Source organism: Xenia sp. Carnegie-2017, unplaced genomic scaffold (assembly GCF_021976095.1).
Source record: "Xenia sp. Carnegie-2017 unplaced genomic scaffold, XeniaSp_v1 HiC_scaffold_2, whole genome shotgun sequence".
Classification (NCBI taxonomy): Eukaryota; Metazoa; Cnidaria; class Anthozoa; order Malacalcyonacea; family Xeniidae; genus Xenia; species Xenia sp. Carnegie-2017.
The window spans coordinates 8,823,498-8,836,996 of NW_025813482.1; the positions used below are offsets into that span (position 1 = coordinate 8,823,498).

Sequence of the window (13,499 nt, forward strand, 5' to 3'; positions counted from 1 at the left end):
TATAGGATAATGATGTATTTGATGGATAACGATGTATCGTCTGAAACTTTTATTGTCGCATGTGGGTAATTAATGAGAACAGTGTACTTAAATAGTGGACTATAGCACATACACCAAACGCATATCAAAATAATTTACAGTGCTAATATAATGGATAAATTTAATATATCATAAAACTATAATCATTATATGTGAATTTGAATGTCATTTTTTTATTTATGTACAAAGAATTATTACTTAGTGTTACACTAACATCATTATATAATTTATCTCTATATTTTAATTGATTATAGTGATGTAAAAATATGCAAAAAAACATAAAATATTCATAAACTTACTTAGTAGCCTTCATATAGAATATAAAGAAAATAAGAACGATAAAAAGAAAATTGCCAAGTGTTCAAGTGACACTTTTAGGAAGGCAGTTACGTTGCAAGATCAATTGTGTATTTTCAGTTTTCCACAAAAAACATACTCCATGATTATTTGTTAATCTCCTTCCATTAAGTTAGATCAATATCAGAAAAACTAGTCTCATCTTTACTGTTCCCTTCACTTCCCGAAACAGACGGCCTCTCACCTCTGGAAAAGAAATCTTTACTTAAAGTGTCCTCACTTTCAGAATCAAATTCTTCTTCGTCATCAGTAAAAATATAAGAAAAATCAAAATTAGATTTTGGTTCTAGTTCAACTGTTTCCCCAAGAATCAAATCGTTATGATAACGCGACTCTTCTTCTAGTATAGGGTTCATTGACTCGGCGCCAACTCCGTTTTCACGAAGCAACAAAGTCAAATCTTTATTGAAATTATTTTTCTTACGAAGACGATGTATTTCATCACTGATCTTTTCAAGTGACTGCAACGCAACAGCATATTCTTCTTTTGCCATGCGCAAATCCTTGTTAAGTGAAAATACTCTTTGTTTATGTAGCTAAAAAATTCACGTATTGAATGTAGAACAAAATGCATTCAAAAATATATTGGGTTAAAGCACAATTATAAAATGCTAAATCCCTCACCAAAACATCGGTTGTCATTACCTCATTATATAAAATAGAATTATCGCAAAAACAAATCCGAAGGTTTACGAACCTCTAGTTGTCTATTTGACGCAGCTTTCAGTTCGAAATATCCTCTAAACAAATCAAAAAATGCAAATGAAACATTTAAGGCACATGAAAATCATGATTTTTTTCAACTAATTGACTCTCATAAATTTGCTTGAACATGCTTCAGTAATATTCATCAATTAAAAGGGGAAAAAATTGATGGTAGTGAAATAATTGTAAACTACAATAAAAAAATTCATCGCCTATGGCAAAAATACCTTGATTTCAAAATCGCCCCTCTTAAATTTTTGTTCATTTCTTTAACTTTCTTTTGTAATGTTTGAAAATTGGTTGTCGCTTGGTGATGCGAGCAACTACTTTCTCTTTTCAGTTCGGCAGCTTCCATTACCTTAGGTAAACAAATGCACAATAATCAGCGCCAATAAGTTGATATATTTTTCAAACCTAAACCTATCACTCTTTTCTTTCAATAACTACGACTAAAATAAAATGTATGCCAATGTTTCATGGGTAATATTTATTAACATAAATGACTGGTTGATGTTTTCCTTTGCAGTTTTTTTATGACAAAACCATCCGGAGTAAAATCTTTTGTCAAATATACAAAAAATGAACACAGCGTGTTATTCTTTTTCAGCAATTTTTAAGTTTGTTATTCTTCACTAAGTATTTAAAACTCAGAAATATTCATTTTTTATTTATGATGCCAATTATTGTTATTGAGTAATTACGATAAGATTCAGGGGATCAATGCTCATTTGACAGGAGGGGTGCAGGTTTTCCCGGGGGGTGCATTATTGTCCTAGCTAAAGGTCCCAGGGCCTTGGGCTATTGTAGACTTATAGACTTGCAGATGAGTGAACCTTGCGTAATGAAAGAGTTATTAGATTTTTAAGAATTTTTTATAAAGTAAAGTAAATTATAATTCCTATAATTGTATAGTTGTACAGTTCTTTAAATAACCAACAAAACTTCATAAATCATCATCCAAATATTACCAAAGACGAGCGAATCACTAATATACAACAGTTTGCAAATGTGGTAGTATAAAACACATAATTGCCTTCCACAGTCCGTAATGCCATTTTAGAATTTTTCTTGAGAGATGCAAACGATCTCCTTCACCGCCAAAAAATACGCACCAAGTAAGATTTAAAGAAATACACCCGATGTGCGTTAGGTACCTACACATTCATTAATCTTTTAAAAAATTTCTGTTTTTTTCAGTAAATGTTTCTTACCTCCTGTGTGGCATGATTAAGTAATTCTTGTAGAGCTGCATCAAACACTCGACCTTCACTTGTCATTATTTTTTCAAGATCTGCTACCCTTATTTTGGCCGAGTTATATCTTTCATTGGCTCTTTCGTAGTCACTTGCTGTTTTTTGGAGCTGCTTAAACGCCTTAAATGAGAAACAAAACAGCGAAATCAATAAATCCATGAAAAAACAAAACACTATTTTGTACAATCAATTTAATGTTAGATAACTTAAATGTTCTAAAATATCTGGATTTTCCTTCACTTTATATTAAGTAAATGACAGTAGACCTCCTTGAAATGTACTTAGTGTACTTGTACATCTCTTTTAAAGCTAAAATTGACATAGCTATTTTTCAATGTAACATTTACACGACCAGAGATCACGTTTACACGACCAGAGATCACGTTTACACAACAAGTGGCCACAAAAACACCAGAATAAAAAAATGAGTCTGAACAGTTTAAGAAAGTCTACTGTTATTTCAAAAGCTTCGTTAAATAAAAAAAATTTAACAACGAAAAATTTTATTTTCATTTGCACTTTCATAAGCAATTTAATGAGGAGTTTTGCACATATTGTCACATAGCATACAACCAATTTTAGACACAACAGAATAAAATAATAATAACAAAGACATATATACAACAGTCATACACATAAGATATCCAGTTATAATTTAAAAATATGGACACCAAAGATTATTTTAGTACATAAACTACAATACTAGAGTATTTTAGTTCTTTTATATACATACATACTTAGTATTTTACCTGTCTAGCATCGCTTTTGGCAACATAAAATGGTAGAGCTCTATCAACACATTTCCCAAGTTCCTTGCGTTTCTGTTGTAATTGCTCATTTGCTGATGAAAGAACTTGTTGATGAAGTCGTTGTGCCTCCTAAATAAAATTAAAATGTCACAAAAGATCAATCTCAGGTCAATCTAGAAAACATCCAGTATATAGTTGTATATGTTGTTCACAAAAAAATTAATACAAAATTGTCTCATGACAATATGGTCATGACGTGTGGTTGCTAATCTCAGATTGTGTTTTTTCAAATCTTCGTTTCTTGCGTTATTGTTGAATAATTTAATGCAAAAAATTGCTTTTTTCACGACACAGTTGACAGGTATGGTAATAGGAACTTTACAAAAAACATTACAAGTTTTGCACCATCTTTGCTACAATGTAGCTATAGTGACTTAAATAGGTAACACAGAAAAGTAATTCGAACTTATTGAGTATGAAATTCAAATACTGATTAAAAGTTCGAAAACAAGTGGAATTTCTCGCAATTAGCACAATTACTTTGGGATTAAAAAATTTGTGGTTTGTGACATTTGGCAGATGGTCGCATAAACATGTCAATTTTTAGCATATGGTTGCAAATTGTAGTGGTTGGTGTAAGTGACTCAAAATTTAGGTCAAGTTTTGCTTCTATCCAGGTGGTATGGATAAGAATCACAGATATCAAATGTGGACATTAAGTGCATTGTTTCATTGTATGTGTACTGTACAAATTGTTTGTGTATTGTATGTTTTGTGCATATCTACAGCAACTATTTCTTGTGTATGAACATGCATTATATCTCCATTATATGTGCCTTGTTTGGGTACTTTATGTCCATTTTCCATCTTGTACAAGCATATTATGTGTTGCATAAGAATGTGCATTGTATGCCTATTGTACATGCATTGCACATGTACTGTGGTACTGTACATGACATAAGTACATAGCAAACTATATATGTAGAAAACTCTATTAAAGTAATGATTCATGATTTAAAAAAACATAAAAAAATTGAAGTTTCCAAAATCTGATCCAGAAGAGAAAGCAAGTGGAATTCATGATGAAAATGAAGATCAGCCAAAAGTTTAACAGAAATACATAAAAATCTCCCAGTACTGAAAACAGTTTTGGAGCAAACTGCAAAAGTGTTTTGAGTTGGAAAATGCTACTTCACAGAACAAATTAAGATTTTCACAAGGATGAAATATTCACAGACTCAGAAAACGAAATAAGATACATATTCTCAAAAGTGATAGGGCATCTAAGCCACCTGAAATGTTTTAAACATTGATTATACATGTGGCAAAATTTTCACCACATTTTATCATTCTTGAAAATAAAAACAACTTAGACATTCACTTAAGAACAAAACAAACTTAAAGCAAAGTTGCATTAAGTACCGTGCATCCGTTTATGTCATAGTTCACAAGAGATTTGGCTACTGCTTCATTTAATGAGATATACTAAAACGGATGATGACTCTTTACTCTCCTTTGAAATAGCTCATTTATTGAATAGATTGTGCATATTTATTAAAACAAAGTGGTATTAAAAACAATTACCACATTACAAGTTTGAACCTTTTGAACAGTACCTAGCAACTTAATGAAACAATATAGTACAAAATTGTTACACTGAAACAATATGTTACGTAGGTTTCGAAATTAAGGATGTTGCGATTTATTGAAATTAGAAGTTTGTTATGATTGGCAAGTGTAATAATTAAGAATTGTTTTGTAATATGTAACTTTAACCACTGTTTATTGTTTCCATTAAAATACGTTCGTAAACTTAAACCAAAGCTCAACTCAATTCTACGTATATGATGTAACCTTAGCGTAACTTACGTTTGATTCCATTTCTAAATGATTAACTGAAGTACAGAAGCCATTCAGCCGATCCAATTGCTCCTGAAGAACAACATATGAAATTTTTAGATTTCTCGATGCGTAATTTTCATGATAAGTTATAGAAATACAGCTCTTATAATATTATGCTTTATATGTTGAGCTTATGCTGAAAAATAATAATTATCTAATTTGCGCATATCCGTACGAACAACATTACCAGTACCGGTAGCATGAAGCAAATTAAACCTACGTGTCTATGTTTAAGATTTTCGCTTCTTATAAAATCCTCAAATGGAAATATGTTACCTGAATTCTTGGATCTAATCCTTCGCTTTCCTCATTCGAACAAGTTAAGTCACATTTATCATCCATGGTTCTAAATTGTGGTCATAGAAAATTATAATATATATAATTGTATAATTGTAACCTTTGAAGTGTCAACCTTCATAAAATCTTGTACCCATGTCCCAGTGAAGTTTACCGGGCAGGTTTTTATGCGTCACAGTTTGATATTTTGTATTTTGCAATAGTGATCAGCCAATCAGTGCTAAGACAATGTAAGCGATAATGATAGGAATGTGTGAATTTAACATTCTTTTAAGGGTTTTTTGTTTGTTATGCCAATCATAAATTTCACAACAACACAATGCATTAAATTGTGACAAAGGCATGTTTAGGACATTAAAGCAGACTGTCCATACCACTAGTTTGGACGAATGTTATATGAAAGAATGTTATTTAACTTCATTTAATTTAACTAGTTTGGACGTTGGGTAACTTTGGTTGATATCTATGCTAAGATTTTATGAGCATTGAAAACATTCGATTTTTTCCAAGGTAAACAATACTCTGTTCTGTTCTCTCAGACTATTTTAGTATCTTTTGAACTTCATAATTTATTCTTTGAAGGTAATAATTTATCCTTTATTTGGCTTTGTGCATGAGCAAAAGAGTACAATGGAGCCAAGCCAACCTTGTTGTTGTCATTACGTCATTACGTCATTACGTCATTAATTCCGCGCGTCTTATCGATGATCGTTTGTAAATTTCAGGATCAAGACCAAGGATAATTTAAAACGCAGATTTAAATGCAATTTTTGCTTTTTATCTGCAAGACGTAAATGTGTTAAATTTTGATTTCTTAGTGCTAAATGAAGTCAACTAAATTGTTCCTACAAAAACAGTTTTTAATAACGAGTTGTTATGGAAACGCTTACATGTAAAGAAAAAAGCAAATCCAACGAAATCGTTGGAAATAGACATGAAAATGATATAACTTCTGTCTCTTATAAGCAAGAAAAGCGATTTCTTGACTATGAAATGATCAATACCAATGACTCTGGTGATTTAAACGTGGACGTGAAATTGATTTCAAATGCTGGCAATCAATTATTGTTTAAAGCTCGATCTAAGACACCAAAGCCTCCAGATTTACCAAGGTCTACTGCATTTCGTCGAAAAAGCTCAGTTTTTAGACAAGAGTATGATGATGAACGCGATTGTGTTGAAGATGATGACATTGATTACAGTTGCATTGAAAGATCCCCGGGTGATGGTTGTTTTTCTGAATGTACTGAGGAAGATTTTGAACAATTATCTGATTGTTATTATGATGACGAGCTGCTGGAAGAAGGAATTAATCTCATAGAAGATGAGTCTGATGGTCATTGTAAAATTTAACCTTTTCTTGCAAATCTTCAAACCTTTACAATGTGTCCATTTTATAATTATACTCTTTGTAACAGAATCCAAGCATGTTTTTTTTTACTAATCAGTGGGTTTGATAAAATCTTCTCACAATGATTGAAATCAATGGTAAAATTCATCTTCTTTCTCCATCCCATTGCTCATTACAATACCACAGCCAAAAAATCCTTTATGAAACACTAGATTTTACTCATGCACTACAATAGATTGGTAGGGGGAAGGGGCTGATATTCATAAATGCATGGTCTGCTTTGTTAGGATCTATTAAAATCAATTGTGATTAAGAATTATTGCCTCTCCAAATTATCAATTTGTCACCATCCACCTTAAATTCACATCTAACCGGATGAAATTTATTTATTGTCTTGTTTTGTAGAGTTATCGAACATTACTGGCTCAAGTGAATCTCGTCCCTCAACAGCTGCCCTTCAAGAACCACTCCATCGTGAGAAACTTGTTCATACATTAAAGCAAAGATCAACAAAAATTCGATCGGCAAATGTTGATTCAAGAGGTCACTGGATTGCATATGGAACAGAAGAAGTTCAACCTGCTCTAACATCTAGTCTCTTTCCAAATATGCCTGGAACAATACATTTTACTGTTGATGGGGAACGAGGTAATTGTTACTATGTATAAAACATAATGACATAACTAGCTTGTTACTTCTATCCTTCTTTCTACATAGTTTGTCTTCATTCACTAATTACAAAACAAAAGACTTATGAGTTCAGAAATTTGCAAATCAGTTGTAAAATTTCTAGTAATAATGATCACATCAATGGGATAGTAAAAATATTTTTATTTTATGAATCAGTGAATCAGTTACATCATTCTGTTTAATTTTTTAACTTTGATTGCAGTTCATCCATTTCCTTCAAAAATCAAGAAACATTTAAAATGGAAAATGAGCCCCATAACTCCTAATGTGGTGAAACTATGCATAGCACGATCTGGTTTTCTTCCTACCAAAAGTAAGGGTGTTTTGGTTGGATTTTATTGAGAGATTTATGTTTATTTAGTTATAATAATACAAGAGAACATCGGTGGGCATTTTGTAGTTTCGTGTACAATCGTTGATTTTATATTTAATTTATCTTTTGATTGGCAAATGATATTCAAACCTGGTTTAAAAAAAGCTGATAAATGTGTCGTATTAAACGTGTCGTAAAAGACGTAAATACTTTTTATTCATGTTTAGTACACGTACACACGACACATCTACTGTACGACACATATTCATTTTTACCATTAATCTCGATCTCTCTAGAAAATGACTGGCTTGGTTACTGGGGAAGACATATGAAAGCAACGGGATTCAAAGCTGTTCGAGAATACCAAAAGGTGTTAAAATCCATTTCGTTTTAAATTTTTTTTAGTATGACGGATTTAAACGCAGTATTAAATTTTGCAAAATGATTCTCCGTCTAAATGACTTGTTCACAGTCTTTATCTCTTAAACATACATTCTGATACTTTCCGACGAATCTTTTTTCTCAGGTTAATCATTTTCCCGGTTCATTTCAAATTGGAAGAAAAGACAAACTGTGGAAAAATCTTTCAAAACTTTTAACACGACATGGAAGAAAGGTCAAAAATGAACAATGTTAGATAATTTTTGCTTTACGCTAATCAATGCTAATCAATCATGAAGTTATTGTCTCTGGTACAGAAATCGCTTTAGTTGGAAATTCATTTTATGGTGGATAATGTTGGTTTAATGTTTTCTTTATCATAGTGATTGCTTTAACATTAGGTTTGACGTTATAGTTTGTATATGTTTATGTATACTTTGTACTTGATATTGCCATGTTTTTAAAACGAGGCGCAGGGATTTCTCTCTAGAAAAATTGTCATTAGGTGACCTTTCGGAACAACCATCTTCCTTCTTATCCCTGATGTGTTTAATTTAAAACCATTATTCTTTTTTAGGAATTTGGATTCATCCCACAGACGTTCATCTTACCGCAAGATTTTAGAATTTTCAAGAGAGTCTGGGAAGATGGTGGAAATAGGCAGAAGTGGATTTTGAAGCCGGTAAAAAAGTGTTTGCTGTTGATGATATGAAGCATCTGAAGCATTTTATGCAATATTTCTAATTTTTTAGCCAGCTTCTGCAAGAGGTATTGGTGTAAGAGTCGTAAATAAATGGAGTCAAATTCCTAAGAAAAAACCTGTTGTTGTTCAGAAGTAAGTGATCATCTTATAACAAAACTGACATCTTAGTAAAACCAACGTCTTCTAACACAAAGGCTGTTTATTTAATTTGACAATCTTGCACACCATGTTCATTCCCTTAATCCTGGTTTCTGATCGTGTTTGCTTGGTGAATACGTGAAATCAAATATCCATCGAGGAATGCATTATTTTTATCTGCTTAAATCTAATTTCCATTCAGCATTTTGTTTCACAAAAACTTCTCTTTACATTTTAGATATCTTACAAAACCATATCTCATCAATGGAAGGAAATTCGATCTTCGTATTTATGTTTTTGTAACGTCATTTGATCCTTTACGGATATATTTATTTGAAGATGGACTTGCTCGCTTTGCAACTTGCAAGTAAGTCAAATGGGCTCTTTTAAATTTTTTTCAGAAATTAACCATTCCACAAATTTTTGTGCTTACAATTTTGAAGCATCGCCTTGTAGAGGATTGTATTGTACGAACGTATTAAGTGTTTCCTTTGCTGTATCCAAATTCATATGATGATTTTGATATGTTTTTAAAACGTAATTTGTGTAAATTTGTGTGATGTTATATTTAAATCTATTAATTATCTGACGTAAAAAATGATGTATATAAAAAATCGTCAGTTGATTTGATTAGTTCACAAGTCTACACAAACCCCTCTACTTGATACCTCAAAATTTTTATCGCTATTTTCTAAGGCGCGTTGAAAAATCTTTTTTTTCCTCCCGACTGGACGCCTATCGAGATGTTACGTAAAATATCCGCTTAAATTATTGTTTTAGATATACTTCATCTAGTAAAAGTCTGGGCAACAGATTTATGCATTTAACAAACTATAGTATAAACAAGAAGAATAATAATGTTTATACTCCTAATGATAACGAAGAAGTTTGTCAGGGACATAAATGGTATAAAACGTTTCTCGTTCTTTATTCTTCGTGACGTTTAGTGCTCTGCGTCGTTTCCTAATGTAGTTACATTCGATTAAATTTAGGTCTCTGAAAGCCCTTTGGGGCTACCTAAAACGGAGTGGAGTGAATACGTCCAAAATTTGGGAAAATATTAAAGATATTGTTGTGAAAACTGTTATATGGTTAGTTTGTTATATCTGTTAAAACGTATTTCAATGCACTTGTTACAACTAAACTATTTCTCAATACGGCCAACAACTTAGCAAATTGTTGCAGCAGCGATGAATGAGAACAATGAAACTAGTGCGTAATAGTAACCTTAAATGGAATCTTATAATCTTTGATTAGGCATACGTATCGCTTTAAAATACCTATAAAAATGTTGACGAAAACCTAAAAATATGTATTGTAACTCATTTTTGACGTCCTTTCAAGTGCATTGACATTTAAGTGATTATTAGGTAAGTTTTTCATAATCTTTATGGATAAAATAATTAAGAAGTTTTTAACAATATTTTACAGCTGTGAATCTACAGTAAATGTACTGATGAAACAAAATGTACGAAACAGGTATTGAAAATAAGTATTTTAAATAAAATATGTTATACAGTTATAGCTACTCGTCTGGTGTTCAAATGTACGTTGACATCGTTACTTCAAAAAGAGCCTGGTAAAGAGATACGCATGCGGTACATCCCTTGGTGTATGTAGATGTGCTCTCATTTTTTAAATGCGTTTCATATGTTTTAGTTATTGCTGCAACGAATTATTTGGATTTGATGTTATGCTCGATGAAAATTTGAAACCGTGGATTTTGGAGGTCAATATTTCTCCAAGGTAAAATTATAGTTTAATTAGAATTTTCACATATTTAACATTTGTTATAATTGTGTTTTTGGTAAATATTTCGAGTTTTTGTCCGAACCTTTGGTTCAAGTATTTTGTAAATATTTCGCGTGTTGTAGCTACGTAGCTATATGTGAACACTTGTTTTTGTCAACAATCTTTCTGTTGTGAAAATCTATTTTCTGGACACACGTTCATTTTGTCGTACTGCCAAAGTTGTCGAAGGGCTGAAGTATTTTTATTTGATTTAGTACCTAACGTTTAAATATGGACCATCAAATTTGATTTCGCTAAAAAATGTGCAGTTTTATCAGCTATTAGAGATATTTATGCATTGTTTATAACAAGCAATATTTTATGAACATCAACTTATTTAAAAATTTCCTATAGTTTACATTCAACATCTCCTCTGGATATGAGCATCAAAGGTCAAATGGTTCGAGACTTGCTAAATATTTCTGGCTATAAAATTCCTGATAATCTACTCAATACAGCGATGAGGTGTGATGATAAAAATGAATCTACATGTATATACCATGACTTGTATTATTTACGCTCGAAATTTGTTTTTAGAAGCAGTTCCTTTAATAATCCGAGCTCACTAGACAAAGGAAGATTTGCTCTAACGTCTGATCAGAAGGCAAAGGTTTGTAAAGTCAGTACAATTTATAGCCAACGTGAGCAAGCTATTTTCACCATTCCCTAAAAGTGACTGGGCATGTTTTTTAAGACGTTGTCGATCACAAATGATTAGCGGTTTGATTGGATGGAAACTAGGAAAAGAGAAAATGAGAATTTTTTAAAATAATAATGCTAACTCTTTCATTTTTTATGTCTTTACAGCATGGGTTTTACGTCAACAATTATGGTAACGATGTACGAGTTTTTAGTTGTATGTGTTCCCACAGTCGTAGATTTCTGTGTTATCAATTTTTTTTCATTTAAGAGACTGAAGGCAACAATATTAGACATCTTAACCCCAGAAGATATAAAAATTTTAGCGGAGACTGAGGATGAAGTAAGTGAAACTCGCCATTTTTTAGCTATACAGCATTTGAAGTAAATTAATTGTAAAGCGATGTATTTAATTATACAAAAACAGATGTTTTACCCCAGGATTTTTTTGTAGTAGAAAGCGTCTTGAGGTAAACATTGTTATGTGTTTTGTAGTACAGTCGCCGTGGTTGTTTTCAAAGAATATTTCCATCAGAAACCTCTCAAAAATATTTGACTTTTTTTGATTCACCTGTAAGTTCGACTTTAATCCAGCTACAATAAATGTTTTTTTTTATTCATATTTAATTCTTCAATTTCTTCTTTTTATAGAGGTATCGCAACATTTTGCTTGATGAATGGACCAAAAAATATTTAAGGGAAGGACATCGAACTGCTATTGGTGAGTTGACAAACAACCATACTTTTATTTTGATTTTTTTGCTCTTCGCATTCTATTTGAACGCGAAGAAAAATATTACATTTATATAGCTAATATTTTTTCTTTTGTATTTTAGGAGTAGCTTTGTTATGTACCTACACTCAACAAGGCATTCATCTCAGATCTTCATGCTATGATCTAAATCACCAGGTTTAAATACTCCATCATTGCACTTAGTTCTAAGTACACTTTAGCGACAGCAAAAGTTTTGATTATAGTTAGTGACAAATGCCCTCAACCGACTGTTGTGTTGAATATTGTTTCATCCACCAAAGGAGTAATTTATTTGCTTACATGTTTTATTTATCGTTTGTTTTTTACTTAAATTATACGTTTTTACTATAGTGGGTATCACCTCAACAAATCTCAAGTGATCAATCTTACCAGTCACCAGTCTCAAGATCACTTTCAGCCCCAGCAAGCACGAGACTGCTTGAAAATTATGGCATAAGGTTAGTTACCAGTTTTTGTGTTTTATAACTGTAAAAGTCATATAGGAATTGTTGGAGATTATTGCTAAATTATCAGGATATGGAACTTATTATTAATCAAAAGTATTTTGCTTCAAATGTTCTAGTCCGACAAGTCAAATTTCCTTGCCCAAGATAAAAAGAAAGACTGGTCGATCACACGCTTCTAAGGTAACTAACTTGAAATAACTCTGAATAATATTTGCTTGATTCTTGCTGTGTTTAATTTACGAAGAGTCCCACATTTATTGTTAATTATTCTTGTTGTCATTATCTTGCAACTTATGTTATGGTTTTTAGAGCATTTCTACTAAGACAACGTCGATGGCAACTAAGAAAAAATGCTCCAATAAGAACATATAAAATAGTTATTTCTTATACTCAATAATAGAGTGTAAATTTTTAATATCCAGTAACACCCAATAGCAGATGCAGTGATAGTTGCATTCGAAGATTTTTTACTTTGTTTTCAATTACTGACAATTGATAATCACTCTTATACATTCTGTTTGAATAATATTTTCATGAGAGTGAATAAAATTACAAAGAAATATTTGAGAAATATGCTATAACATACAAAAATAGAGTAGAAACCCTGGACACGAACAAATGAAATACTAAAAAACCTTGTATGGTTCTGTCTTTTCGTAATTTAACGAGAAATATTATTAAATACGCATATTAATTTTAACGCTGCCACAAGATATAAACTACCAATGAATGAGTACGTCACTACTAAGTTATCTCTATGGCAACTACAAATTAATATCACCTTTTGCACCTGGTTTTATACTAGACCTAGCTCTATCTATGATTTAACGAACTTAAAAACGAAATTTGTTTCATTGTAAATATGAACTACACTACACCACATTAAATGAAACGTAGCCAGAATTTTAACATTGATTTTCGTCTTTTGGAAATGGTTCTGTCTACGTGTGAAGAAGTTCTCAGTGAGGTT

At 31.6% G+C, this 13,499-nt stretch overlaps 2 protein-coding genes across 3 annotated transcripts; one reads left to right on the plus strand and one right to left on the minus strand.

The window, feature by feature from the left end:
* Positions 1-34: 34 nt before the first annotated feature.
* LOC124440689 (SH3 domain-binding protein 5-like) lies at positions 35-5,445 on the minus strand. Its single transcript, XM_046991106.1, has 7 exons — positions 5,282-5,445; positions 4,973-5,035; positions 3,104-3,232; positions 2,313-2,474; positions 1,329-1,459; positions 1,094-1,136; positions 35-932 (listed from the first exon to the last, which is right to left on the minus strand). The coding sequence occupies exons 1-7, from the start codon at positions 5,345-5,347 to the stop codon at positions 504-506; spliced, it is 1,023 nt and encodes a 340-aa protein (XP_046847062.1). The 5' UTR covers positions 5,348-5,445; the 3' UTR covers positions 35-503.
* Positions 5,446-5,598: 153 nt separating this feature from the next.
* Positions 5,599-13,438, plus strand: LOC124439889 (tubulin monoglutamylase TTLL4-like). Of its 2 annotated transcripts, none has more exons than XM_046990169.1 (23): positions 5,599-5,812; positions 5,885-6,638; positions 7,059-7,301; positions 7,546-7,656; positions 7,953-8,026; positions 8,183-8,272; positions 8,615-8,719; positions 8,790-8,872; positions 9,117-9,245; positions 9,659-9,784; positions 9,871-9,969; positions 10,310-10,357; positions 10,538-10,624; positions 11,024-11,134; positions 11,207-11,279; positions 11,477-11,509; positions 11,580-11,651; positions 11,804-11,881; positions 11,960-12,029; positions 12,145-12,218; positions 12,414-12,520; positions 12,646-12,709; positions 12,839-13,438. In XM_046990169.1, the coding sequence occupies exons 2-23, from the start codon at positions 6,179-6,181 to the stop codon at positions 12,899-12,901; spliced, it is 2,400 nt and encodes a 799-aa protein (XP_046846125.1). In that variant the 5' UTR covers positions 5,599-5,812; positions 5,885-6,178; the 3' UTR covers positions 12,902-13,438. The 2 variants fall into 2 exon arrangements, with proteins under 2 accessions (XP_046846125.1, XP_046846126.1); XM_046990170.1 differs by having other exon boundaries at positions 6,121-6,638.
* Positions 13,439-13,499: the final 61 nt, after the last annotated feature.